Here is a 27,823-nt window from a genome sequence, read left to right as displayed (position 1 = left end):
TGACGCCACCTGCTGCATGTTCACAATGACCTTTGACCCTTTCGTTGTAAACTCTTCTTGAACTTTTGACATCATTGATCCACTTGTGGCGTTAACTTTTCTGCACAAACTCAAGACCTGTATTTCTGTGTCCTTAAACGGTTTGGGAACCAGGATAAGCTGTGCTCTTCCTTTAAAGCAAACTCCACCTTGTTCCCACTTCTCGTCAACTCTTGTTTCAAAGGGGGCGATGTTACACATCTACCCTGGAATGTACTGACTCCATCCCACCCGCTCTCTGATTCCACAGGCTACTCATCACAGTTTTGAGTCATCTCATGTTGCATCTCTTCAGGCAGCTGCGGCTTCTTTGCTTTGGAGGCACCACTCGTTGACTGGACGAGCTTCTCCAGTGCTTCCTTAGCTTACATAAAGGCTGCATGCACACTTTACCTAGGGTGACCATATGTGCCATTTTCCCAGGACGCGTCCTGGCCAGGATTTCTATATTGCCTAAAATATCTAGGTTTTGGCTTTGTTTGCGTGTGCAGTCGATCGGTGTATGACATCAAAGTACCATACAGACGGTTATGCTTTCGAAACGCTCTCGAGGTACTTTGATGTCAAACACTGATCGGTCTGAGCTGCACTGCTTTTAAGTCGAACAAACCTAATATGTACGCGTAATTGCATCGCTTTGACCGTAGATCCAACCTTCTCATCATGGACCAATCACGCCATGATTGGTCCATTATGTACAATGCTTGCATGTTATTGGTCAAACTACTTTTCGATCATTGCCTTCAGCAAGCATGAAAACAAAGCCAAAACAAATCCTGGCCAGGACGCGTCCTGGGAAAATGGCACGTATGGTCACCCTAACTTTACCTGAACAAAGGTTGTTCCATCCTAAAAATGCTGAGAAATGAGTAATGCATTCAGTAATCACTTAACGAATCACCTCCCACATGTTTGTTCTGAAAAGTTACCTAATATAGGCCGGATCTGTGACTTAGCGGTTAGTGTCCTCCATATCCTCCAGACACAGCGGTGTTTGTTTGGATTAATAAGGTTCTGGCCTGTGTTGTGTGTCAATCCTTTCTCCACAATAATGACCTGTCCCCAGTTTCTACTGATAAACAGCCCTAAAATAAATATATAATTAAATAAAGCCAAAAAAAAGAGAGAGAGAGAAGAAACTACCAATGTATTCAGATTTTGACTATTAAAAAGTTATAGGTTAACGACACGGAAGAGGACAAAACATAAAAAAATAAATGAAATACAAGTGTGAATACCTTGAAAGTATGAATAAAATACAATAAGATGGGTGAAACCAGGGAAAAATAAATACAAAGAAAGTGAAAGCAAGCAAATATTAAATACGTTATAGTACATGTATTATGATATAGTGATTTCTTTATGCCGTATGCGTGTCACACTGATTACCATGAAACAAAACTAATGCTAAGATTCTCTCCAAATAGACATTTAAAACTACAAACCAAGTCAAATTGGTTTAAAACGTCTACTTTCAGTGACTTTACAAATGATGAGGGTTTATTTCAAGAATATTCTCTCCAATAATAAACCCTCGACAATGAGAGTGTCACTCAGATGGCAGTGAGAATGAATGGGCATATTAACACCACTCGGCTTCCACTCATCAGAGTGAAAGAGATGCAGTGAACACACTGACCGCCTGTCCTGAGGTCACGCTTCACAGCTGACCTCCGACCTGATTTGTATGCGTGGCACTTGGCCGGCTGTGATCCAGGGGATGCCGCAGTAGTTCTACGACATCCAGTGAGTGGCATATGTGTCTATGTGTATAGATCAGAATATGTGTGTGTGTGTGTGTGTGTGTGTGTGTGTGAGAGAGAGAGAGAGAGAGTCACTAATGCCTTGTCTGAAGTATTCAGTACACTTGAAGCCTTCATTTACTTCTACAGTACATGCAGTTTATTCATTTCAACAGATATTAATGCCTTTTTACTTTAGTCTTTTAAAGTGTTTTCTGGGGTAAGATCATCCAAATGATGTTTTAAATCTGATGGACTGTAAAAATAAAACCATTGCTGTTTAAAAGCCATCTCAATACTATAAATAGAAAGTATTTTGACCACAGGGTGGCGTACGTTTGCCCCATCAGCTGGACAATTTGCAATAGAAAAAGTGACAAGCAAACAGCAGATTGGAAGTTAAAATATAGCTATTTTTTAATATTCAGTTTTGATAATGTAACAGTTAAATTTACCGTTTATTATTTGCATTACATATTGTTTGAACATTAAAAAAAAAAAAGTTTATTTCAGTCATGTAAACAGAGAAAGAATATACAATAACATTTACAAATGTTTCAAGATTACATGCATTCAGCAAGTGACAGATACTGTGAGGTGTCAATACATTCAGTGCACTTAACAGAGTGTTAGTAATGGTAAGCAACACATTAAAAGACGTCTAAAAACTATTAAACAAAAATTTCACAATTTGATTTAATTAGAAAATTAAATAATCAGCAAGATATTGATCATTGCATAACATTAAGTAGATTTTGATTAATATTGTTATTAATTTGTCTTGTACAGTTTAATAAAAAGATGCATGTAAATGCTTTTCTACTAATACTAGCATTCAGTTATTCTCCAAATATAGAAATTGTCTGCTTGTGCATTATTATTTTTTATCTCTGTCACATTATTATCGCATGAACAAACTGAATTATGGATAAGTTACATTTGTCCTAGTAATCCTCCATCTCTCTGTTCTCCGCCCTTATCCATTGGTTTGCATTCGACAAAGAAATATAATAAAAGTGAAAGAAATGTCATGAACAAAAGTCTGAAAGCATCAGAAACTTCAGGTTTAAGTGTTCCAAAAATTTAGCTTGGAGGGCTTCATTAAATTGGTAGCATAGTGCATGTGTAATCACATGAAATGTATCCTCAAAGGTACAAAATGTTTCACCAATTCAATAAAAAAATTTAAATAAAAAGCAGATGAAAAAAAAACTTACCAAAAACTCTTAACCTGCCAGCAAAAAACAAAAACCTGTTAAAAGTTTCAATTGCTTACGTGAGAGACAGATAAATGGTTAACTTTGCAATCAAAATGACAAAAATTTTATGAGCGAGTAACTGTAAATGCTGGATGGTGTTCCAAAAATTTAGCTTGGAGGGCTTCATTAAATTGGTAGCATAGTGCATGTGTAATCACATGAAATGTATCCTCAAAGGTACAAAATGTTTCACCAATTCAATAAAAAAATTTAAATAAAAAGCAGATGAAAAAAAAAACTTACCAAAAACTCTTAACCTGCCAGCAAAAAACAAAAACCTGTTAAAAGTTTCAATCGCTTACGTGAGAGACAGATAAATGGTTAACTTTGCAATCAAAATGACAAAAATTTTATGAGCGAGTAACTGTAAATGCTGGATAAGTATAGGTACAGTAAAACATGATAGGGATGCTAACAGTCACATTAGGTCAGTCTTGAGAAATGACTTTGGATTATAGCATTATAGCAGACATGAGAACTGTGTCCACAGAACTTCATACACAGTCTCCACACAATGCTTAGAAAAAGATGGCTAGTTTTTTTTACTTCTGACCCCTGACACATCCATTCATACATGTAGATTTTCCAACATAAAATGCCCTGTTCTAGCAATCCTTTGCATATTTTCATCTATAATATCCATTATCACTATACAACTGAGCTGAACAACCTGACATTCAGAACACTGGCTCATAACAAATTATATCTAAAAGTAAAAATAAAAAAAATAACCTACATAAATAAGCCAAGGCTTTCACAGACTATATACTTGCAATAAACAATTTGCAAGTACATCCCGCACACCAAAAAGGCTCATTAGGCAATTTAAACATTACGGAATCCATATTTACAATATGTTCAGCTGGGTAGCTAACTGCTCGGAAGACTCTTTTACAGATTATGTGTTTTATGGTTTGACTTAGTTAATCTTAGAGTCATATTTTTGTCTTTGGGCCAACTAGAGATTCTGTTTTTATTTTATTTAAGGTTTAAAGTACTAAAAAAACAAATTTACTGCTGTTAGTAAAGGCAAATGTACATAATATTACATGTTTTTTTACAGTTAACTATTAACTCTAATACTTTATATTTATGATTATCAGGCCATTATACCAGTGTTCATTTTATTTAGTGCAAATGGGTTTATTTTGAATACTAGTCACATTTACTTGTGAAAAATTCAGATTAAAAGTAAAAGTCAGACTACTACAAGAATGATCTGTAATATACTCTTAAAACACGATTTATTTTAGGCTTTGCCAGGTATCATGGCAAGTCATGGGTTTTCCTTCCTGTTAAATTAATTTTGAACGATTAGTAATCATTACCCTTTTTCTTTTAAAAATGTTGTCATTTCAGGCTCTGTGCTTGAAAATCATTGATGTCTGCACTAAGAGCCCAACCATTTCCAGTGCCATTAGACAAACAATTGGTGATCATCTTCTCAAGGGCAGTACTCAGAGGAACCATCGATTGCATCAGTAATATTGATTATAACTCGTTGCCATTCGCCGTACTGACTCCATGAATTTCCTTTATACTGGCTGTTGTGCGCCGAAGTATAACCCTGAACAAACAATCTCCTGAAGGGGTTCTGTATTGCTGGGCTTTCCAAAGATTAAGTGTACAGTATGGCTTAAACCTGTTACACAATGGACTCACTCCAGTTTTCCGCAGCGGTTGAGGAGTCAGGAGCGGGAAAAGGGGCAGAGTGCAAGACCACATCGCTCTGAACTCTCACCGAGGGATGCTTAACCCCATACTGTGGTTTCCCACGTTGAGAGAAGGAGAAACTCATAGGTTTGTCATCCTCAATGGCTTGATCTCCATACAGATGGCTCATTTTCTTAACTATCATCCCCACTTTTTCTGGAGCCTCTTCACCTTGTCTCTTTGAGTTCATCTTCTCTCTATACATATATGAGGCATGTTTGAGGCCGCGTTTGAGGACGTGCTTGCGGTAGGCACTTTGAATGGTCAAAGCGGCCACTTCTTCTTGCTTCCGTCTGAGAGTGCTGGTGATGGGCTCGTACGAAACCTTCGAGGGATTATTGGCCATGAATTTCTCCTCCATAGTTGCTTTCATGGCATCCATCTGGTCAGAATCTCCCAGCACCTCTGTAGTGAGGGCCAGGAGAATGTCCAGACAGTAGATCTTATCGCCAGGGACCATGGGAAGGTCCATTGTGATCAACTTAAGGGTGTTCGGTTTGGGTATTCTCAGGGGGTCTTTCAGCGTGTCGCAGAATTCAGACAGCCTACTGTAAGCGATGAACTGAGAGGCGGTGGGGTCGAACTTCTCCCAGGTTTCATAGAACATCTCGAAGTCATCTTCGCACAAGGGGTCGCTGCTTTCTTCGGTCGCTACGTTGAAGTTTTCCAGGATAATGGCTATGTACATGTTGACCACGACGAGGAAGGACATGACAATGTAGCTGCAGAAGAAGACGATGCCTACCGCAGCATTCCCGCAGTTTCCTCGGACAGGCGATCCCGGGTTCTCCACATCCGGGTCGCAGTCTGGTGGGCTGTTGAGTATAGGTGCCAACAATCCATCCCAGCCGGCGGATGTTGTGATCATGAACAAGCATATGATACTGTTCCCGAAGGTCTCGAAATTAAACATGTCATCGATGCCCGCTTCTTTTTTCACATACCCAAAGTTGGACATGCCAAATATGGAGAAAATAAACATGATTAAGAATAGAAGCAAGCCAATGTTAAAGAGGGCAGGAAGGGACATCATCAGTGCAAACAGTAATGTCCGGATTCCTTTGGCACCCCGGATAAGCCGCAGGACGCGGCCGATTCTGGCCAGTCGAATGACGCGAAACAGTGTAGGTGACACAAAGTACTTCTCGATGAGATCTGCCAGTAAAAGACCTGTGAGATGAGAAATAATCAACAAGGAAACATTATAAGCAATGATATATAAGGGAAAATCTTGTCTTCAATAAGTGAAAGGTACTCTTTGCATTCATGCTGGTGTTTATTTGATTTGGAAAACGTTTATGCCATTTTCAACACTTGACTTACATTTACTTGATTTACATGACACTTTTAATGTATTACATTACTTTAATATAATTACTTTAAAGTGATTGTGTATTTTCCTTACACCCTAAATTTGTGTGTACTTAAGTGTAGATATCTTAATAGATATTTTTAAATAAGTTTTATATATAACAGTATATGGCATTTTACCATCTTAAACTTGCATTGTAATAACAATGTCAAAATTACATTATTATTGTAAGAGACTTGCTGACCTTAATACACTGTCATTGTCACTGTCACTACGATATAATTTCCTGTTTAATTTTTTTTGCATTACATGACTAGCAAACAAATGTTTTTCCAAATATTAATAAGCAATGAAGCAGTTTTGTTAAAGTATTAATTTGTCATAAGTGTTTTCTAAAGTTTTTTTTCCAAGAATTTTAATTCCTTTAGTGTTTTATTTTCTTTAATGTAATTACCCTGACATTATGCCTGACAAAAATAAATAAATAACAAAAATATCTAAATTAATTTTGATTCAGAAAAACATGCCCATAATAGAATGGCATAGAGCAGGGGTGCCCACACTCGGTCCTGGAGGGCCGCCAGTGTCCTGCAGAGTTTAGCTCCAACTCGCCTCAACACGCCTTCAAGTTTCTTGTATGCCTATTAAGAGCTTGATTAGCTGGTTCAGGTATGTTTAATTGAGGTTGGAGCTAAACTCTTCAGGACACCGGCCCTCCAGGACCGAGTTTGGGCACCCCTGGCATAGAGGATGAAGCCATTGCATTAATTGTATTTGAATTTTAAATACATGGAATCAAAAAATGAGCGTCCTGTCATTGACCCATTAAGATTAATTTTCTACTTCATAATGATTACCATAAATAAAGCAGGCTTACCTGTGATTGAAAGAATGACCACCACAAAATCAAAAATGTTCCACCCAATGGAAAAGTAGTGATAGCGCAAGGCGATGATCTTGAGAATGCACTCCCCGGTGAAGAGTACGATGAAGACCAAGTTGATAAGGAACAGAATATGTTCCTTCTCTTCACTCTGGTCATCTGTCTCCACCATCATGGTCACCATGTTCAGGCAGATCATCACCATAATGAAGATGTCAAAGAACTGCTTGGTGACCAGGTCAAAAACCAAACCTTGGAAGCAGTTCTTCAAACATCAGAAGAGAAGAGCATCCCGAGGAGAAGAAGGTGCTGTTAATCCTCAGATTCAAGTCTATTCATTTTAATAATTAATCTGAGAAAAAGACTATATATTACCGTAGGCCTTGGTATTGGTTTCTGTGGCTTTTTGGAGCCAAGTTTCTTCATGGCATTGTAGTATTTTTTCTGCTCCTCTGTCATGAAGATATCAGTTCCTCCTAAGTATAGACATAAAGACAATTATTCCATAGCAGAAGGTGTTTTAGTGTTTCTTCAAATCCAGAAGACCAAGTGATATGACACTTATCTTTGCCTTTTGTTGGTTGAAATTGTCAATGATGACGCCGATGAATAGATTAAGGGTGAAGAAAGAGCCAAAAATGATGAAGATGACAAAGTAAATGTACATGTAGAGGTTTGACTCATAGTCCGGCTGCATTTCAACCTACACAGAGAACAAAAGCAATGCTTAAGAATAACACATACTGGAGTAAAATGTGAGATTGTGCCAAGCAATCTCTTAGTAAAAGGCTGAAATCAACGTTACGTCACGAGAATCCACAGCACTATACATGATGTCCATCCATCCTTTGAATGTTGCCTGGAAACCAAATGAAAACATATTTTGAAGTATCCGATTTTTTTATTTATTTAACATTTCAGTTGAATGCACATTTGTTTATAGAGGGCTCACCACTTGCAGTAAGGAGAGGTATCCCATGCCTACGTTATCAAAGGTAACCTTCATATTCATCCAGCGCACATTTGGATCAGCCTCTGTGAGCTCCAAGCACTCACTCCTATTGTTGACCTTAGTGATTGGGAAAACTTCTTCGGATGTTGAGTTGAAGCAGTAGTAGAACTTTCCAGCAAAAAGGTTGACTCCCATGATGCTGAAGATGAGCCAAAAGATCAGGCAGACCAGAAGAACGTTGAAGATGGATGGAATGGCCCCCACCAGGGCGTTTACCACCACCTGTGCATATTGACAGCTTGAGAGCTTGGAACCAAATCTTAAACTGTTAACCTTCACTGGAGTTCATGGTTTTAAACTTGAAAATGTATTAGATGGTCAACAGCACAATATACAAAAAGAAATGTGAGAACAAGTAGAGCTAATAATATTAAGGATTTGAGGGTGGACAGCAGAAAACTCACCCTCATTCCTTCAAACCTGGAGAGAGCTCGAAGAGGTCTCAGCGCTCTCAAAGTCCTGAGAGACTTAATGGCCCCCAGTTCAGAGTAGCCTAAGATATTTGCAGTCAAACTGATCAGGGACACCTGCAGAAATATTCATTAAAATACTTCAAGTATATTGCTGGTTATTTTTCATCAATAATATATCTTGAGGCCTTTACTCAAAATAGTAATAATAACCCTTCTGTTGCATTTAAAATCCATATTATTTATCATGGATGGGTTAAAAATGGCCTAGTCCATTTATGATAAAATATATGCATTTAAAAAAACACATAAATATGACATTAAAAATATCTATATATTTTTTTACATTTTCTAAAGAAAGTGGGTAAAATATTACTAAAAAAATTTTTAATTAAAAAATTATAATTAAAAATAATCAATTTTCTGTTTCTTCATTTGAATGATGGCCATTGGCCTTTATTTCTCTTTTCAGTGGCTGTTAAAGTGTTTTTGTATACTGGTGTCCTGCAGATGTCACTGCATTCTGTAGAAAAAACTAACTTTGTTGTTAGTCTTTAAAAATATTTTTAATTGCATAGTGATTTTTTTTGTGTGAATGTGTATTCAAGTCTGTACAGAAATGTGCAATAAAAAGCAAAATAACAACTGAAATATGAACCAAATTCAAACGGAAATAGGATTTGTTGTGACAAACTCGAGTCACAATGATTCCGAATTATTAGTGAAATACACAAGAACTAAACTTTTAGCTTTAAGATACGGTACACTATCCATACTAATAGCAGAATAATGTAGAAGCTGTTATAAGATATTCAAAATATTTCAGAAATTAACCGTAATCTGCACTGTTAGGGGCAGCCTGGTCCTGGATAAGCACCAGGATAATGAATGAAAGTACTGTAAGAATTCATGAATTTTTAATGGATTTTCAAATTTGTCTTAAAGGTGCAATAGGAGATCTTGGAAAATGCTAACTTTAGCTTGATAGCACTGAAAGCGAACGTCCCACCCTCCCTGCAATCGCCGTCCAAAGCCACGCCCCCTGAACGCATTTACACTCACAGACCAGAGACAACATTACTACAATAGGCTACATCAGGTTCCCAATTCATGCACGTAGCTCACTTCTAACGAGCTGGTGCAAGGACTAGATTAACCGCTGGGCTACATCATCTGTCATTCACTGGTGAGAAATCTTTAAAAGTACTACAATACCAGGAAGGAAGATCGGGTTGTTGATGTTTGCCTGCCATCCTCGCTCTGTCTGCACAACGTGCGTGAACGCGCTGATGACGTATCCTGTCTGCGCGAACTGGGTGCGCAGAGGTATGATAATACATACATTGACAGGCAGGTAGGAAAGTATATTAAAATGCTCGGACCGAGCATTTTGATCGGATTAACATTTCTTGATCCTACGCCTTCCACAGAATATATAAATACAGACAAATACATTTAGACCACTTAACTTAATGATTGCTATCGGGATGCGAAGAGACTTTCAACCAGTATAACAAAAATGTTTCTGAAGACAATCACCTATTGCACCTTTAAGGATCACAAGGACCTGTTTGTCTTAACGATCACAGATGAATGAAGTTTCTTAGGCTGGTTAAACAATAGTGTCAGTGTACTTTAATTCAAAATATTCTGTTGAATTAGGAACAACTAATACTTACATCAACAATGAGAAAGTCCAGCCAACACCATGCGTTTGTGAAATAGACCTTGAATCCATAGGCTACCCATTTCAGAAGCATCTCAATGACAAACACATAGGTGAAGACCTGATCTGCATATTCAAGAATGATTTTAATCATTCTTCGTTGTTCACTGTATATGTCCTCAAATGCCTAATAAAAAGAAACATACATATGAAAAACTGGGTTTCAGTGGGCTGTGGTTAATCAAGTAAAAATATATTTTTATCAATGGACTCACTAAAGCTCCACTGCTGAGGAGGATCATGAAGATAATGAAGGTTTCAAAATAGCTATGCTCCACAATGGAGAAGCAGGTTTTACGGAAATTCCACCATGCCTTCCCTTTACCTTGGGCAACGTCAAGCTCCAAGCAAGGACATCGCCTGATGCAGTCTGGGAATGCAGAAAAACATTAATAAGAACATAATTCAATGCTACACACAGTGATAAGTCATCGCTCATGTCTCACTCTCTGTGTAGCAGTCCTCAGGGACGGTGGAGTCCTCTTCTTCCTCTTCTTCCACCTCTACTACCTCAGGAGCTTTGTCCACTGTGCTGCAGGTTGATGATTCATCTCCATCTGTCTTCTGTCCAGATGAAAACACTGTAGGTCAATTTCTGGTATGATTAGTACTTTTCGCAAACAACTCAATATCCTCTGCTGATCTGGAAACTGGCAAGTTTCAAAGAGCTTGAGGGAGGCTCACACTTGTCTCCAAGTGGAAAAATCGAGCAAAGCTGTGGGCACACTAGACCAGCGATGTCCAACCGTCCGACAGACTTTAGTTCCAAATCTGCTCCAACACATTGGATTCAACAAATCATGCACCAAAAATCTGAAAATAAACATTCTACTCCATTTTACTGCAATCTTGTGGATTTAAAGTTTGTGTTGTTTTAAACTGGCTAAGAGGTCATGCTGTGACGTATCAGTCTCCTATTGGTCACGCATCTTCGTGCACCAAATTCGCAGGCCAGACTTCACCAAACTTGAACGCTGGAATGCAGCAAAATTTGTACAAGTTTGTGTTCCTGTCCTGCATTCATTCACATGTGTATGAAGGGAAGTCAATTGAAAGGTGTAGTGTAATGCTAAGTGACTTGCCAACTGGTCATACAGTACATGGTTTAGGTCAAATTGTAAGAAAGACTCTCAAAGAGAAAATCAAATCAAAGATATAAAACCGTCTGCTAAAACAAACTTTTTAGCTATAAATTATCTCACAGAAACATCAGTTTTCACTTCAGATCTTATTCGATTGTTTACACGAGACTTACGTACAAATTTGCATTCATGTTCATCTCTCTGACACATACTGTAGCTAGATGTGAAATGCAGTGCTGTGCGACACATGGGGGCATGACATATGAACTGTGTTACCTGATCCAAAGGCATGCCAAAAAGCAGTTGCCTAATGAATTAGGGCCAGTGTGCTTCTACAGTACAAATAAAATATGAAAAATTGTATGACCTGAACTGGAAAGATGTACATTTTACAGGGAATTGGGACATAGTGCAGTAGGGATTTATAGCACTGACATGCTTTAAACGGATTGTCGTAAGATGGGTGCTAGTCAGAACGTTGTTCAGTAAGGTAACTAATCATGCTGGTGCTCTTTCTCACGCCCTGTCACCGTGTCACATGGTTTCTGACATTCCTTAGACATACTCTCCAAACAAGATGACCCACGGGGCTCCAGATGGACTTTGCAGGTGTCACAGTATTTGAGACACATGTCTAGGTGTCAGGAGGTGTTGATGGACGGATGTCAGTGATACTCTGGCAACCGGTTTTGCATTTGTGTGATCTTTCACATTAGATTTTAGGAACACAACTATCAGAATTTTGCACTGAAAAAAAACTCACTTTACTATTTTTATCGACGTCCTCTTTGTCTTCATCCTCAGAAGAGCTGTTGCCATCATCGTCATCATCCGATTCACCGTTGGCTATAGGCACTTTGATAACGGACAGACTGAAATTCATGGTGGCCACCTTAGAATCGATTTCTTCGTCTGCTTTCACACCCTCTTCCTTTGGCTTCAGGCCCAGACATTGTGTCAAATGTCCGATAACGAAGGCCTTCACCCATTCAATGCCTCTTGTCATTCTAGCAACGGCAATCTGCAGATTGTTCATCTCCCCATCATCATCAGACGCTGACATGTTGTCTCCACTGAAGGAGCTGAGCAGCAGAGCCAGGAAGAGATTCAACACCTTCAGGACGAGAAAGAAAAAAATATATAATAATTCAAAGATGAAATACAATGACATACTAACATTGTACAGCGAGAATAAGGATTGGTGGCCAATCAAGAATGGAATAGTATAAAGACAGTATTTTTATTGTCAATAAATTGTCATTAAAAATAAAAATCTTTCACAACTTTTATTAAATGCAAGTTTTATGTTTTATCAACACATTGATGTAAGCGATGTCAATTAATGTCTGGCCTGCAAATAATTTTGTAAATACTTGAATGATCCATGATAGAAAAGATTGTGCTCTACACTGATCAAATGAGGTTTTTTGACTCCCGCTAAAGTGATATCTGACTTCTTGAATTTCTCAGATAGGTGATTGATAGGTTTATGGTACTTATTTAATAATAAATAAATAAATTAATTAATTTAATTTAATAAATTTTGGCACATACAACAGAAAACATTATTTGAATGGATCATTTTAATTTGTCTGTCTGTCTGTCTATCAAAGAAGGAAATCCACTCACCACTAGGTTTCCTATAACCATGACCATCATGAAGACGACGATGCACATGCCTTGGTCAGCCACTTCCATACAGTCCCACATTGTTTCGATCCATTCCCCACATAGAATGCGAAAGATGATGAGGAATGAGTGAAAGAAATCTGTCATGTGCCAGCGAGGGAGCTCGCAATCGCCCGAGATCTTACACACACAGTCCCTGTAGCTTTTTCCGAAAAGCTGCATCCCCACAACAGCAAAGATGAAGACAATAATGGCCAGGACAAGGGTCAGGTTCCCGAGAGCACCCACAGAATTACCGATGATCTTTATCAGCATGTTTAGCGTTGGCCAAGATTTTGCCAGCTTGAACACACGCATCTGCAACCAACAGTCATGATTTGAATAAATAGTTTAGTACTGAAATTTTGAACATTGCCATTTCAACTCATTTTGTACATAAAATGTAATTGAAATGTAAAATATAATAAAAAAACCCTCTTTCCAATGAAAAGGGAATTATTTATTGAAAATGAATATGAATGGTGACCACTGCTGTCAAGTAAGAAAAAAAAAAGTAATTTCTGCTTTTCCCACACGTGAATTATCATATGGCTTTAAAGGCTTGGAATATCAATGAATCATTTGGACAATTTTATCGTGTTTTATGTCCTTTTTTGAGCTTAACAGCCATCGGTCCTCATCCACTTCCAACTTCCAGTAGCTCTGACTTCTTTTGTCTTTTGTATAAGAAAGTATTATGTGTTTGGATCAACGGTGAGTAGCTAACTGCTATCAGAATTTTCTTTTTTTTTTCCATTTTGTGAAATATCCCTTCAAGATGAAAAAATGAAATTTCACCTACCAGACGGAAGGACCTCAGCACAGACAAGCCCTGAACATTGGCTAAGCCCAACTCTACCAGACTCATGGTCACAATTATGCTGTCAAAAATGTTCCAGCCAACTTGAAAGTAATAATATGGGTCCAGTGCAATAAGTTTTAGCACCATCTCTGCTGTGAAGATACCGGTGAAAACCTGCAGGGGAAAGAAGACTTCATGATGCAAGGAAAACATCAGCTTTTGTATGCTGGCAAAACAACTAGAAAGTATAATAAACTATGTTTTCAATATACATTTTAAAGGTGCAAGTTAACATTGATAGGTAGATCTATGTACCAGGTTTCCCACTGACAACATGTGTTCGAAATGTGGAGTCATAGGATAGTGCTCCATAGCCATGAACACAGTGTTAAGCACAATGCAGATGGTAATGCCCAGATCCACAAAAGGGTCCATTACAATTAGGCAGATAAACTTCTTGAATTTCACCCATGGCAAGCAGCAATCCCATTTCAGGAATATGTCAGCAAACTTGTACCAGCAGGGAGGACACGGCCTTTGAATATCCTCCAGCTCTGTTGATGAAAGTATTTTAACACATAAAACCCAAAAGTATGATTTGATTTCTTTAATTATTGTGGAACTCACTATTTACACTAAAGCGAAAAGTGAACTTACCATCTAAAGCATTGTCTGTAGTGCTCACTGCACTCGGTTTTCTCATCTGCGAGTCAGGGACTTCTAAGTAATTCATGCTGCCTTTGGATCCATTTGACTTTGAGAGGGGTTTCAATGCGATCCCATCATAGTCGTTCTGAATTTGGTCATCATCTTTATTTTTGCTGGATAATGATGTCTTACTGCCATTCACCATGCTGTTCTTTTGCTGCTCGACAGCAGACAAAATCAGAACTAACAATTAGTATTATTCTAACCAAATGATCTAAGGCTCTAAGCTGGGAAGCTTACAAGTATGACAAACCTCAGCTTGTTTCTTGAGCTGTTCCAGGATTTTTGCATACTCTTCCTCCTTTTCTTTAGCTTCTGCAATGGTGGCTTCATTCTGTTCAGCATACGCCATGGCCACCACAGCCAGAATCAGATTGATGAGGTAGAACGAACCCAAGAAGATGATGACTACAAAGAAGATCATGTACGTCTTCCCTGCTGCACGGAGAGTCTGAAATATTTTAGAATCTTTTTATGCTTCATTTACGTTCTTGTTCAAGTCTCAAAAGCATAGAAAACTAAATGGTTACTTCTACAGTATAAAAAAATTTACATTTACACTACAGTTCAAAAATTGGGGGACAGAAAGCAGAAGCGCCAGATTGTCATAGCAAAGTCAGAATTACCTCCTCTCCTAGGTTCACGAAACGGTCGTCCATATCTTAACTTTGATAAAGAATATCTCTTTGGTTTTGAGACTTTAGTCTTTGCAACTTGAGGGATCTTATCTATGCACAATCAGCTTGTAACACTCCAAAGAGAAAGGAAAACTTGAAATCGCATCATATGACCCCTTTAAATATTTTTGAAAGAAGTCTCTTATTACTCCAGTTGTGACACGATCCTTCAGAAATCATTCTAATATGCTGATTGGGTGCTCAAGTTGTAAGTATTGTACAAGTTTTGTTATGGAGCAGTTTGTACCATTTTGTTAACCCTACTGAATATTGTAACAAAATGGCATTGTATTATCACATGAAAGAAAGCAAAGAACAATGTGACAGTAACAAGATGCATATACCCACCAACTGGAACAAGTTCTCCCAGAAATCTTGAGTCATTAGCCGGAAAAGGGCTAAGAAAGCCCATGCAAAGCTGTCATAACTAGTGTAGCCATAATTTGGGTTTGGGCCAGCTTTTAGGCATGTGTAGCCCTCAGGGCACTTCCTGTGAACAGCAATGGCAAACAGGTAATTTAATAAACAATATATATGCATTCAGTTTGCTGAAAACTGCTTCTTTGAATACAATCAGTATATAGTTCTTTGAGATTTCAACTTGCTGGTGATGCACAATGTCAAGTCAAAGTTGGTTTAGATGATTACGTAGTAGGAAAATATCATATTTTAATAACATACCCTGCATCAGAGCTGTTCCCACAAAGTAACGGATCCATATGGCCAGGCACATAATAGTAGTTTTCTATGGCAAAGGAATGGAAATCACTAATCAAAACCACTGCAGGAGAATCTGAGCACTAAACTGGTCAAAATGAAGTAAGCAATTCATTTTGAGCTGTTTTCAAGCCCATTCTTAATAATTCCTATGTGCAGCAATTGTGAACTACATTTCATGTCACATTACTGATGTAAAAAGTCACAAGTCACCTAGATTTTCAATATATTCCTGAAAGTTGAATGTGCTGTTGGCTGTTTCAGTGCCATTGATGTCTGTGTGATTGAAGAGCATGGTCAGGTTATCACTGTTGCTCCAGGCAAAAGACTTGATGCACTTTTGCCGCAAATTTCCCATGAACAGTTGCAGGCCAATGAGAGCAAACACGCTGAGACAGAAGACAGTGAGGATCATGACATCCGCCAATTTCTTCACCGACTGAATCAAGGCGCCAACAATGGTTTTAAGACCTGGAATTTGCAGTTAAACAAAACCTCAGCTGAAATATTCCCAAATTATACAAAAAACAAACTGACGTTAAAGTGACATTTTGACTTCAAGTGAGTAGCATTCATATTTCCTGTAGCCATGTGAAATGACATGCTGTATTAACCTGGAATTACAGTAATTGTTTTTAGGGCCCGAAGAACACGGAATGTCCTCAGAGCAGATATATTCCCCAAGTCCACAAACTCTGTGACGTACCTGTGGATGAAGTGAATTCAATTCAAGATTACAATGCTTATTATTTTAAAACCTCACAATTATTTCACTGACACTGTATTCATAAAAAATAAAAATAAAAACCCTTGAACTGCCTAATACCATTACATATCACAGTTTTACAATTTGGGCTTTTACCAAAGATTGACTATTGTTTTGGGGGTTTTTTAATAGTGAAAAATATATACTTAAGAATAATTTAGTAGACCACTATTATAGACTATATAGTTAAATGTATAGACAATAGTCAATGTTAGCTGCAACAGGTTCCAACATGTTTGCATCGATCCAGATTTATATTTCTCTACATCTGGTTATGGGCAATGAAAATGATTTATGTACAGTATGAAACTTTGTAATGTTCTTCTTTTGAAATATTTATGGCTGAAGAAAGTGTGCATTCAAATGAATCTCTTTTATTGAAGTTTATTAAACCATATTTTTGTAAGAGTCTGCTCAAGCAGAGTCTCTCTTGCTGGGGTAAAAGATATGTTCAGTGTAGACTATATTTAGCTTGAGTGCAACAGTTGATCACAGAAGCCAAATGGCATCATTATGTGTATAGTGTGGACCAATAGCAAGTGAGGTGCCTGTTGGGTATCTGGATCACAGCATGTAATTATGAAGTCTGTGAACTTCAGGCAACTGATTTTATGTAAAAGTATACAGGAGACATTATAGAATATTGAGAGAAATAAGCGTTGATGAAATGTGTTGTTTAAAAAATACAATTAAGTTAGGAAGCTAAAATATCCAACATCCTGTAGCACTCAAACTTTATACACTGAGGATTCACTTGACTAGACATTACACTAGAAATAACATTTATTCAGTTTTTCTGATAACATGCAACTAAAATAGTTCAAAGACTATGTATACTTATATACATACATATAAAATACTTTTAGGTATTGGTAGCAAGGAAAACTATGGATGACAGCAGAGGGAATGCAGTAGTAATACTAATAACTCAAAAGTCCTCGTACACCGTCAGAACTACAATCAAACCAGCCTTTTAGTGTGCTGAGGAGGGCCAAAGTGTGAAGCTGAGATTTACTGCTAAGAATAGGCCTGGTAAGTGATCTCGCTTTACAAGTGGATAAACATTTTCATTCAGCCAGGCTGTGATTGTAAAGGGAGGCGAGGGTGGACCTTAGGGACACGTATGGAGAAGCTGAGGAGGACTGTCTTCAGAGGACCGGGACCTGTGCACAGCCTCGTTACATTTTTAGTGATGCTGCAAACAAACTGACCATTGACCTCTCACATCTGAGTGGGTATTTTCACAATGCTTCTGTGTCTAATGTGGTTGCCAGACCCCAGCTATCTCATGCGCCACACAACCTGACTGAGCAAAAACTGATTAGTCACACACTACACTGACTATTCGGAATGGCATCTGATTACGGAAGCTGCTGTTAAAAATAAAACTGTAAACTATTCCAATCCTCTTCTGAACAAACCATTTGCATTTAACTACAACACTAATTGAAGTATTTATAATGCAACATTTTGTATTTCACATTTAGCACATTTTACACATTTGTCAGTACATTTAGAGCCATAGCAAATGTTTGCACTGGCTTGTTTAACCTCTGATTTTACATTCAGGTTATAGTCATTCAGTGTCATACTTACGCCATGGTGATGACCATAAAATCCAGCCAATTCCACGGATCTCGCAGGAATGTGAAATCACCCCTGCAGAAGCCTCTGGACAGCACCTTTACAAGCGCCTCAAAGGTGTAGATGCCAGTGAAAACGTACCTAAGAAGGACCAAATTACACAATAAACAATCAAGGCATTTAAATGTGTCTCAATAACTTCCTGTTTATGTTGCTGGTTAGCTCATTTTATGTGGATTTTATGTCAAGCGAATTAAATATCAGGGTTGCGCACCAGAAATAAATTAAGAATGTCTTTAAATTTTCCTGAATTTGAATTAGATAGATAGATAGACAGACAGACAGACAGACAGATGGTGCATATGGATTTGGAAATATATGGTGCAAATCTTACTCTACTATTTTACTCCATGCTGGAGGGTCACCCATCGTCATGAACACACAGTTTGACAAGATGGTTAGCATGATGAACATGCTAAATAATTTGTTGTGATGTAAAGGAGAACTTAGAAGGAATGATTTGTGTAATTAAACAAGAAGTCAAAGTATTACACAAAGTTAAGATGTCAAATTAAATCATATATGGAAATGAAAGATAAGATGGTATGTTGATATACATACATAAAATAACATTATATATAAATATTTTCATGGGTTATATTGAATATGAAGGATATGGATGTATGAGTATTCTTATGGCCGCTCGTCGAATAGGGTTGAGTGGACTTAGAATGTAGCATGCAGGTTCAGCATTGAATCGGAATATTGTATTCCCTTTGGTGACCACAATGAACGTCTGCAAAACAGAAAAAGGGACACAAAATCTCTTGTGGAATAAATATTGTTCTGATAAGCCAGATCCGTAAATATTTATTGACATCAGGGCTTTGGTATTTCGCTTTTGCCACTGACTTTTTTTGCTTTGTAGAATGGATCCAACTCTTCAAGAGGAACATTGAGGAGATTTGGTGGAGGGTCTCCGTAGATGAATGGTAGGACCTTTCCTGCTTCCAAATCACTGCTGGGTTTGGGCAGATCCTCCTCAGGTACCTCGATATTCGAGGCCTTCATCTGTTCCTGCTCGGTGGCTTCTTCTGCCATCCGCCGCTCGATCTCGGCGAGCGACTCCAAAGTGAAGGGGTGGAACACATCGGCACCTGTGGGAGGGAGCAGGCTCGCCATCTTGACATTCTGCTGAAGGAGGGCTGCCACCACTTCGGGGTCTCTCAGTTGTGCCCTGCAGGGACAGAGAAAAGAGGAAAATATATTTATATGTTATATTATAAACAGCATTTACCATCACAGCTTAATTTCTGCACACATACAACAGGTTTTCTATGACTCAAAGTTAAAAATAAAACAGGCTATTCTGAGATAGTTTAAATGTAGTTAAAGTGACATTTTATACATTACTGAACAAAAGTGGTGTAAGTTTTTTTTAGAAAATAAATTAACACTTTTATACCACAATGATGCATTAACAGTATCACAGTAAAAAAATTTACATTCTATTTTAAACATTCTATTTCAAACAACTGTTGTTCTTTTCGACTGTTCTTTTTTGCTCTATTCATAAAAGAATCCTGAAAAAAAATGTATCCACCAAAATATTAAGCAGCACAACAGTTTTCAGTATTGACAATAATAATAATAAATGTCTCTTGAGCAGCATATCAGCATATTAGAATGATTTCTGAAGGATCATGTGACACTGAAGAAGACTGGAGTAATGATGCTGAAAATTCAGCTTTGCCACCATAGGAATAAAACATTTTTAAAATTAAAATAGAAAAGAGTTATTTCAAATTCAGAGAAATAAATAATATTTTACATTAAAAATATATTTGAAATTATAATAACAATATTATTGTTTTTACTGTAGCCATTAAAAAATCTTGCCAAACCCAAACATCTGAAATAACAGGTATATATTATTATTATTGCTTTTTAGAAAGGTCCAACTCTTCATCTTCAATAAAGATGACTTTATTTCTCAAAACTACAAAAAGTCTTACATACAAGGCTCTTTCTTTTTTCAGGACAGAAAAAAAATGTTACGAGACATCAATGAAAACGTTCATTTAAACATAAATAAAAGCATAATATTCCAGTTGAACTAAACTGTACATCAAAATATATTTGAAATTATAATAACAATATTATTGTTTTTACTGTAGCCATTAAAAAATCTTGCCAAACCCAAACATCTGAAATAACAGGTATATATTATTATTATTGCTTTTTAGAAAGGTCCAACTCTTCATCTTCAATAAAGATGACTTTATTTCTCAAAACTACAAAAAGTCTTACATACAAGGCTCTTTCTTTTTTCAGGACAGAAAAAAAATGTAACGAGACATCAATGAAAACGTTCATTTAAACATAAATAAAAGCATAATATTCCAGTTGAACTAAACTGTACATCACTGTTAAAGTGCAATTACTATCACAGCACCATCAACAAACAATTATATTCGAGCTACACAAAAATAAGCATCTCTCGCTATCAAGTGCCATATATAGACCAAACAACCTGTTTTAACATTTTTGAAACTTACAGTTGACGAGGCCATAGTTTTAGGTTCTTAGCTCTGTTTGGGTGAGCAGCTCGATTCCTATTCCAAACCTCCATCAGGTTTATCTTTTGCTTTGGCATGGCTGCTGTGTCCCCAAATTCTGCTTCCAGTTAAAAGCTCTCGACAAATAGAAGAATGTTACTCTGTGTGCTGTTTGTGGGACACTTTTTTACTTTTGGGTCCAACTGTACCAGGATGAGACCCTGCCCCTTCAGAGTTCAAAAAAATTCAGCACACAAAGATTCAGTCATTGGGTTGTCTACAAACGAGCAAGTTTCTACTTTAAGAGATTAACTCCAGACAACCCTCGCTGTCAAATGTGATCATAACAGTTAGAAAAGAAACATTACGCAGTAATGAGAAGTGTCATTTATCAGTAATTTACGTGTCTAATTATGAAAGAACAAATTTCTAATTTGATTCTTACGCCACATTATAATTTCAAAACAACATTGATCATCGTTTGAGTATATTTTCAATGATATGTGACAGCTTACATTTCTGCACCTGTGCACAGAAATCATTGGGTTTTTAATATGAAAAATCAACAAAACTGCATCACTGTTTTTTAAATGGCCTCATTCAAGTCTTTTTCTGTAGACTCCACACACCGGCTATGTGAAGCAGTGACTCACTGCACATGAATGTACATGGAGAGAAGGGCACTGGTAACTTCCCAGAAGCTGTGTTTTGGTGCCAAATCCACCCAGCAGGGAACTAGTCACTATCACAGTCACTATCACACTATCAAAATCCATAAATGCCTTTACTGTAAGGCTTTACATGTCACAATCAGCTGCTGGTCATTAGAATGAAATTATGTTTCTCTGTTTCTGTCATTCACTCTGATAAGCAGTTTAAATCAGTGCATTTACGGAGTGCTTTCTGTCTGCACTGTAAACAATTTTTTCATGATTTGTTATCATAACTTTTCACAAATCTTTTGTCAAATCAGCTTAGGTTTTACAAATATTGTTCAGATATCTTTAGTTCCCTATCTGTCGGTCACTACGAGTTATGTCGTAACGGCATTAGGGGTCTAACTTGGGAGCCCAATTTTCTCTGAGTTTAAGAGAAAACGCCAAAGAGAATTGGCTAGTGGATTTTGCATGCTGAGTCACTCAACATGTACACAGGTATATAAGGCGACAGTGTGCATCCACCAGTCGGATTTTTGCTTCAGAGCCGAGTAGTTGATGTCACACACTCATAGGATTGCCAACTTCACAAAAGGAAAATACGGGACAATCATGGTTCCCTATCGATATTTAACTCGTACTGCATCGCTAGACGCTTATGTGTAACTGCATGTGTAACTGCATGGCCATTGGTTCGTGCAGTGATTATAAAACGAACCAATGGCTCAGCAGCGGTGCTACACGAGCCTATGGCGGTGAAGCCCGTCAGAGCCCACCAGAATGGGCGGGGCCATCTGTCTATATACGCGGGCATTTCGCCATAGGATCTCAGATCAATTCTCCTCCAGCAACGTCAACCTTCCCTTCGCTGACCTTCAGGACTTGAAGACGCTCGCCATAGAAACGCCTCGCCGCTTCCGCCTGCTCTTTGAGCTGCTCAGCGACTAGCGCAGATGCCAGCTCATCCCCTGCTGCCATCCGGCAAGCCTAAAATAGCAAATTTCTCTCTAAAATAGCAGCGGCGTAGTTTCAAATGCCGAGCCGTCATTGCACGTTGTTCAGTATTGCACTGCACGATGGAGACGTCCACTCAGAGTGCGTTTCCTGCTTGGGTAAGCCTCACGCGGAAGCTGCTCTGACCGAGATGGATTGTTCACATTGCAAACATTTTCAAAAAGAGAGCAAATTTCCTCTTCCAGTTATCATGAGTGTTGAGTCCCCGCACTGGGACTCACCACCTGAATTAATCCAATCCCTTGTCAGACGGGCCGAGGCCTGGCGGGCCATCCCCGGAGTGTCTAATTGGGTTCTGAGGATTATAAAATGAGGTTATTCACTTCAATATGCTCGAAGACCCCCGCAGTTAAACGGCGTGGTCTCCACCTCAGTGCACAACAGGAACGCTCACGTTCTGTGAGCCGAGGTAAAGAATTTGCTGGCAAAAGGAGCCGTAGAAACAGTTCCACCAGCTCAGAGCGAGTCAGGCTTCTACAGCCGTTACTTCCTCATCCCCAAAAAGGATGGAGGCCTGCGGCCCATCCTCGATCTCAGACACCTGAACCGTGCCCTCATGAAACGGCTGTTCAGAATGACTACACTGAAGCAGATCCTCTCGCAAATCCACCCAGGGGACTGGTTCTTTTCACTGGATCTGAAACATGCTTACTTTCACATCCAGATAGCCCCCCATCACAGACGATTCTTGAGATTTGCCTTCGAGGGAGTGGCTTAGCAATACACGGTCCTGCCCTTCGGGCTGGCTCCCCGCACTTTTACGAAGCACATGGACGCGGCTCTCTCCCCTCTGAGACAGATGGGAGTCCGTATCCTGAATTACCTCGATGACTGGCTCGTTTTAGCACAGTCGGAGGCAAGCTAATAGCCCACAGGTCCCTCCTCCTCAGCCACTTAGAGTGTCTGAGACTTAGGATCAATTTTGCCAAGAGCTCTCTGCCCCCCAGCCAGCGAAATTCGTTTCTGCGGGGCAGTTTTCGACACAGTCCACATGAGGGCGATAGTCGCGCCAGACCGTGCACTGGCTATGCAGCAGCTTGCGGCTTCCTTCAGAATTGAAGCCTCCTACACTCTCAAAAGGTTTCAAAAGATGCTGGGCCTCATGGCCTCTGCAGCACCGGTACTTCAGTTGGGCCTGCTCAGAATGAGACCCCTTCAATACTGGTTGAAACCTCTAATTCCGCCCCATGCGTGGTGTCATGGACGCATCCGCATCAGGGTTGACCAGGCCTGTGTGACAGCCCTGGCCCCCTGGAAGGACCTACAGTGGTTCAAGCAGGACGTGACTATGGGATTGGTTTACAGAAGGAAAGTTGTCTCGACAGACGCATCCAACACAGGTTGGGGAGCTCTGTGCGACGGCAGACCGACCTTTGACTCCTGGACGAACGCGGAAGGCCAGCTACACATCAACTTCCTCGAACTGACGGCAGTATGTCGAGCTCTTCAGACCTTCTTGCCAGTCCTGAAGGGACACCACCTGCTAGTCCGATCAGACAGCATTATGGTGGTGTAATATATAAATCGCCAAGGCAGGCTCACCTCGAAATGCCTTTTCGAGATGGTAAAATGCCTTTTGGAATGGGCACATCTCAACCTGCGTTCATTGAGGGCAGCTCATGTGCCCGGCGTACTGAACCAAGGAGCAGACATGCTATCTCAGAGCAACGTCTCCTCAGAGAAGAACCATCTCTGTCTCAGCTGCTGACAGCAGCTTCGTGGCCCATTCCCCTGAGGCACGAAGCTGCCCATTCCCTCTTCTCTCAGGCGAACAGAACGATTTGGCACCCCCTGCCCGAGCTGTGAGCACTGCACCTATAGGCTCTCAACGGGAAGCAGTAGATCCTGAATGCTATCTCACAGGCTAGAGCCCCGAATATGAGATACCTCTCCGCCCTTAAGTGGACGATTTTCTCCACCTGGTGCGAAATCCACGGCGAGGACCCAATAACATGTGACATATCGGTGATATTGTCCTACTTACAAGAGCTGTTGGACAAGGGCCGCTCCCCTTCCACACTCAAAGACTATGTGGCAGCTATAGCAGCTTCTCATGCTCCTATAGCCGGACAGTCGATGGGCCGTAACATCCTAGTTGTCCGTTTCCTGAGGGGATCCAGGAGGCTCCATCCGCCCTGGCCCCTCACGGTCCCTACATGGGATCTGCCCATGGTCCTGAGAGCCCTCAAAGGCTCCCCCTTTGACCCACTTCAGTCTACAAGCTTAAAAACACTGTAGCTTAAAACCGCTGTGCTGCTGGCGTTAGCATCGGTTAAGCGAGTAGGTGACTTGCAGGCTCTCTCGATAAGCCCGGTCTGTCTTGAGTTTGGGCCTAACGACTCCAAAGTCGTCCTAAAGCCAAGACATGGGTATGTCCCTAAAGTGCTCTACACGCCGTTTAGAGCCCAGGTTATTACTCTCTCTGCGCTTCCTCCTTCTGAGGAGGACCAGGATTTTAACCTTCTCTGCCCAGTCAGGGCACTGAGAATTTACATTGAGCGTTCCGCCCCCTTCAGGCAGTCGGAACAACTCTTTGTATGCTTTGGCGGCCGCACCAAAGGGTCCCCGGTCACAAACCAGAAGATCTCTTGATGGTTACTTGACGCTATCACACAAGCTTACTCCTCCCTGGGCCTTCAGAGTCCCATAGGAGTGAGAGCCCATTCCACTTGAGGCGTGGCCTCTTCCTGGGCGTGGTCTAGTGGCAGACATAGCAGACATCTGTGCGGTGGCCGGCTGGGCCTCGCCATCCACCTTTGCCAGGTTCTATAACTTGGAAGTTCCGGCCTTGCAGGCCAGGATTTTATCTGCTTTTATCTTTATATATATATATATATATATATATATATATATATATATATATATAGAAAAAATATTCTATTTAATATGGGCTGCTTTTGGTGCTTGACAATTTTTTTATTTGTCATTTTGTGTTTCAAGAATAAGGTCCAAGGTTAAGAATACGCTAGAAATTATTTAAATGTAAAATGTTTTTCTCTATTTAACATTACAATCATGAAAGATGACTTCCCTTATTGATAACGCCTTCCCTCAGGTAGATTAGCCTACATGTTTTCTTGCGCGGCTGGATGTTGGAGTCATGAAAAATAATCACGTAGTTTGCATTCGCCAAAATGGATTTGCTGAAAACAAAAACACTGATGGTGACGGTAATTGGCATTAGCGCAAGTCCCGCTCACTGTGAAGCGGGAGCGTCCAGCTGGCAGAGGATTCCGCTTTGTCTTAAGCCTTCCTCGAACAGTTATGTTCACAATTTTGTGATTTACTTAACGCATAGGCCTACTGATCATGCATATGAGGGGGCTGTAACTGGATGATGACAGGTGTCAGTGATCATTCTCAAGTGTTGTGATCAGCGTAGCATTCAATAAACAGACAAAGGAGGTCACGTACGGGACAAATCAATTAGGCCCAATATACGGGACGTCCCGGCTGATACAGGACAGTTGGCAACCCTACGCACTCACTACAAAGCCATTCATCTTTGTGTTAAGAAGAGCGGGCTGTTCCTGGTTGGTGTTACGGCGCAGTACAGTGGTGTCCCTGCAGCAGTGATTGCCCTGGGCGCTTCGACTTAAAGAGCAATTTCCTCTAAAAGAGCAAATCACGGACAATCGCGTCTTTTTAAAAATGCAGTTTCATCAGTGTCCTCTTGGTTGCGGTGGCTTCCTGTCCTTTGTCGACGGCCATGATCGTTGTAGTCGTCCTAAAGCCAAGACATGGGTATGTCCCTAAAGTGCTCTACACGCCGTTTAGAGCCCAGGTTATTACTCTCTCTGCGCTTCCTCCTTCTGAGGAGGACCAGGATTTTAACCTTCTCTGCCCAGTCAGGGCACTGAGAATTTACATTGAGCGTTCCGCCCCCTTCAGGCAGTCGGAACAACTCTTTGTATGCTTTGGCGGCCGCACCAAAGGGTCCCCGGTCACAAACCAGAAGATCTCTTGATGGTTACTTGACGCTATCACACAAGCTTACTCCTCCCTGGGCCTTCAGAGTCCCATAGGAGTGAGAGCCCATTCCACTCGAGGCGTGGCCTCTTCCTGGGCGTGGTCTAGTGGTGTGTCCATAGCAGACATCTGTGCGACGGCCGGCTGGGACTTGCTGTCCACCTTTGCCAGGTTCTATAACTTGGAAGTTCCGGCCTTGCAGGCCAGGATTTTATCTGCTTTTATCTTTATATATATATATATATATATATATATATATATATATATATATATAAAGAAAAAATATTCTATTTAATATGGGCTGCTTTTGGTGCTTGACAATTTTTTTATTTGTCATTTTGTGTTTCAAGAATAAGGTCCAAGGTTAAGAATACGCTAGAAATTATTTAAATGTAAAATGTTTTTCTCTATTTAACATTACAATCATGAAAGATGACTTCCCTTATTGATAACGCCTTCCCTCAGGTAGATTAGCCTACATGTTTTCTTGCGCGGCTGGATGTTGGAGTCATGAAAAATAATCACGTAGTTTGCATTCGCCAAAATGGATTTGCTGAAAACAAAAACACTGATGGTGACGGTAATTGGCATTAGCGCAAGTCCCGCTCACTGTGAAGCGGGAGCGTCCAGCTGGCAGAGGATTCCGCTTTGTCTTAAGCCTTCCTCGAACAGTTATGTTCACAATTTTGTGATTTACTTAACGCATAGGCCTACTGATCATGCATATGAGGGGGCTGTAACTGGATGATGACAGGTGTCAGTGATCATTCTCAAGTGTTGTGATCAGCGTAGCATTCAATAAACAGACAAAGGAGGTCACGTACGGGACAAATCAATTAGGCCCAATATACGGGACGTCCCGGCTGATACAGGACAGTTGGCAACCCTACGCACTCACTACAAAGCCATTCATCTTTGTGTTAAGAAGAGCGGGCTGTTCCTGGTTGGTGTTACGGCGCAGTACAGTGGTGTCCCTGCAGCAGTGATTGCCCTGGGCGCTTCGACTTAAAGAGCAATTTCCTCTAAAAGAGCAAATCACGGACAATCGCGTCTTTTTAAAAATGCAGTTTCATCAGTGTCCTCTTGGTTGCGGTGGCTTCCTGTCCTTTGTCGACGGCCATGATCGTTGTCTTCAGTGTCTGGGCCTTCAGCAAGCTGAAGCGGCGTTCGTGGATGAGTCATGCGTCTATTTTGGCCGCATGTCCATGGCATCGCTGCGATCGCGTCTCTCACTCCTCAAGGGGAGTGGAGCAGACCCCTCTGTCACTAACTGTTCCGGTTTCTCTGCCACAAGCAGAGGACCGCCGGCTAGTGCTCTGGGAGATTTGAGGGTGACAGTGAGAGCTTCTCCGCTAGGCGATGCCCCACGGACCTCTCACTCCTACCACAGTGCATGTCCTGTGCGGCTGCCAAGTGATTCTGCTGGGCCATTTCACGGCGGTCACAGTGTGTCATTCGGTGCGCTGCCGGAGGATCAGATGTCAATCACAGCATCGGGGGATGGGCTATCGGCCTCTGAGGATGAA

General features: G+C 40.1%; 1 protein-coding gene across 1 annotated transcript; it reads right to left on the bottom strand.

Moving 5' to 3' along the window:
* Positions 1-4,672: 4,672 nt before the first annotated feature.
* scn4ab (sodium channel, voltage-gated, type IV, alpha, b) lies at positions 4,673-20,827 on the bottom strand. Its single transcript, XM_016268891.1, has 25 exons — positions 20,659-20,827; positions 19,013-19,337; positions 18,782-18,896; positions 18,495-18,588; positions 18,113-18,241; positions 16,365-16,456; positions 15,964-16,221; positions 15,715-15,778; positions 15,382-15,523; positions 14,610-14,807; positions 14,306-14,513; positions 13,964-14,202; positions 13,649-13,822; positions 12,808-13,164; positions 11,942-12,292; positions 10,543-10,660; positions 10,312-10,466; positions 10,050-10,223; positions 8,365-8,487; positions 7,901-8,182; positions 7,754-7,807; positions 7,514-7,651; positions 7,324-7,428; positions 6,943-7,213; positions 4,673-5,923 (listed from the first exon to the last, which is right to left on the bottom strand). The coding sequence occupies exons 1-25, from the start codon at positions 20,754-20,756 to the stop codon at positions 4,686-4,688; spliced, it is 5,502 nt and encodes a 1,833-aa protein (XP_016124377.1). The 5' UTR covers positions 20,757-20,827; the 3' UTR covers positions 4,673-4,685.
* Between the last annotated feature and the right edge of the window lie 6,996 nt (positions 20,828-27,823).

The sequence above is a fragment of the Sinocyclocheilus grahami genome, unplaced genomic scaffold (assembly GCF_001515645.1).
Source record: "Sinocyclocheilus grahami isolate Dianchi unplaced genomic scaffold, SAMN03320097.WGS_v1.1 scaffold48.1, whole genome shotgun sequence".
NCBI classification, from domain to species: Eukaryota; Metazoa; Chordata; class Actinopteri; order Cypriniformes; family Cyprinidae; genus Sinocyclocheilus; species Sinocyclocheilus grahami.
Note: the sequence above shows the minus strand (reverse complement) of the source record. Positions and strands in the feature narration are given on the sequence as shown.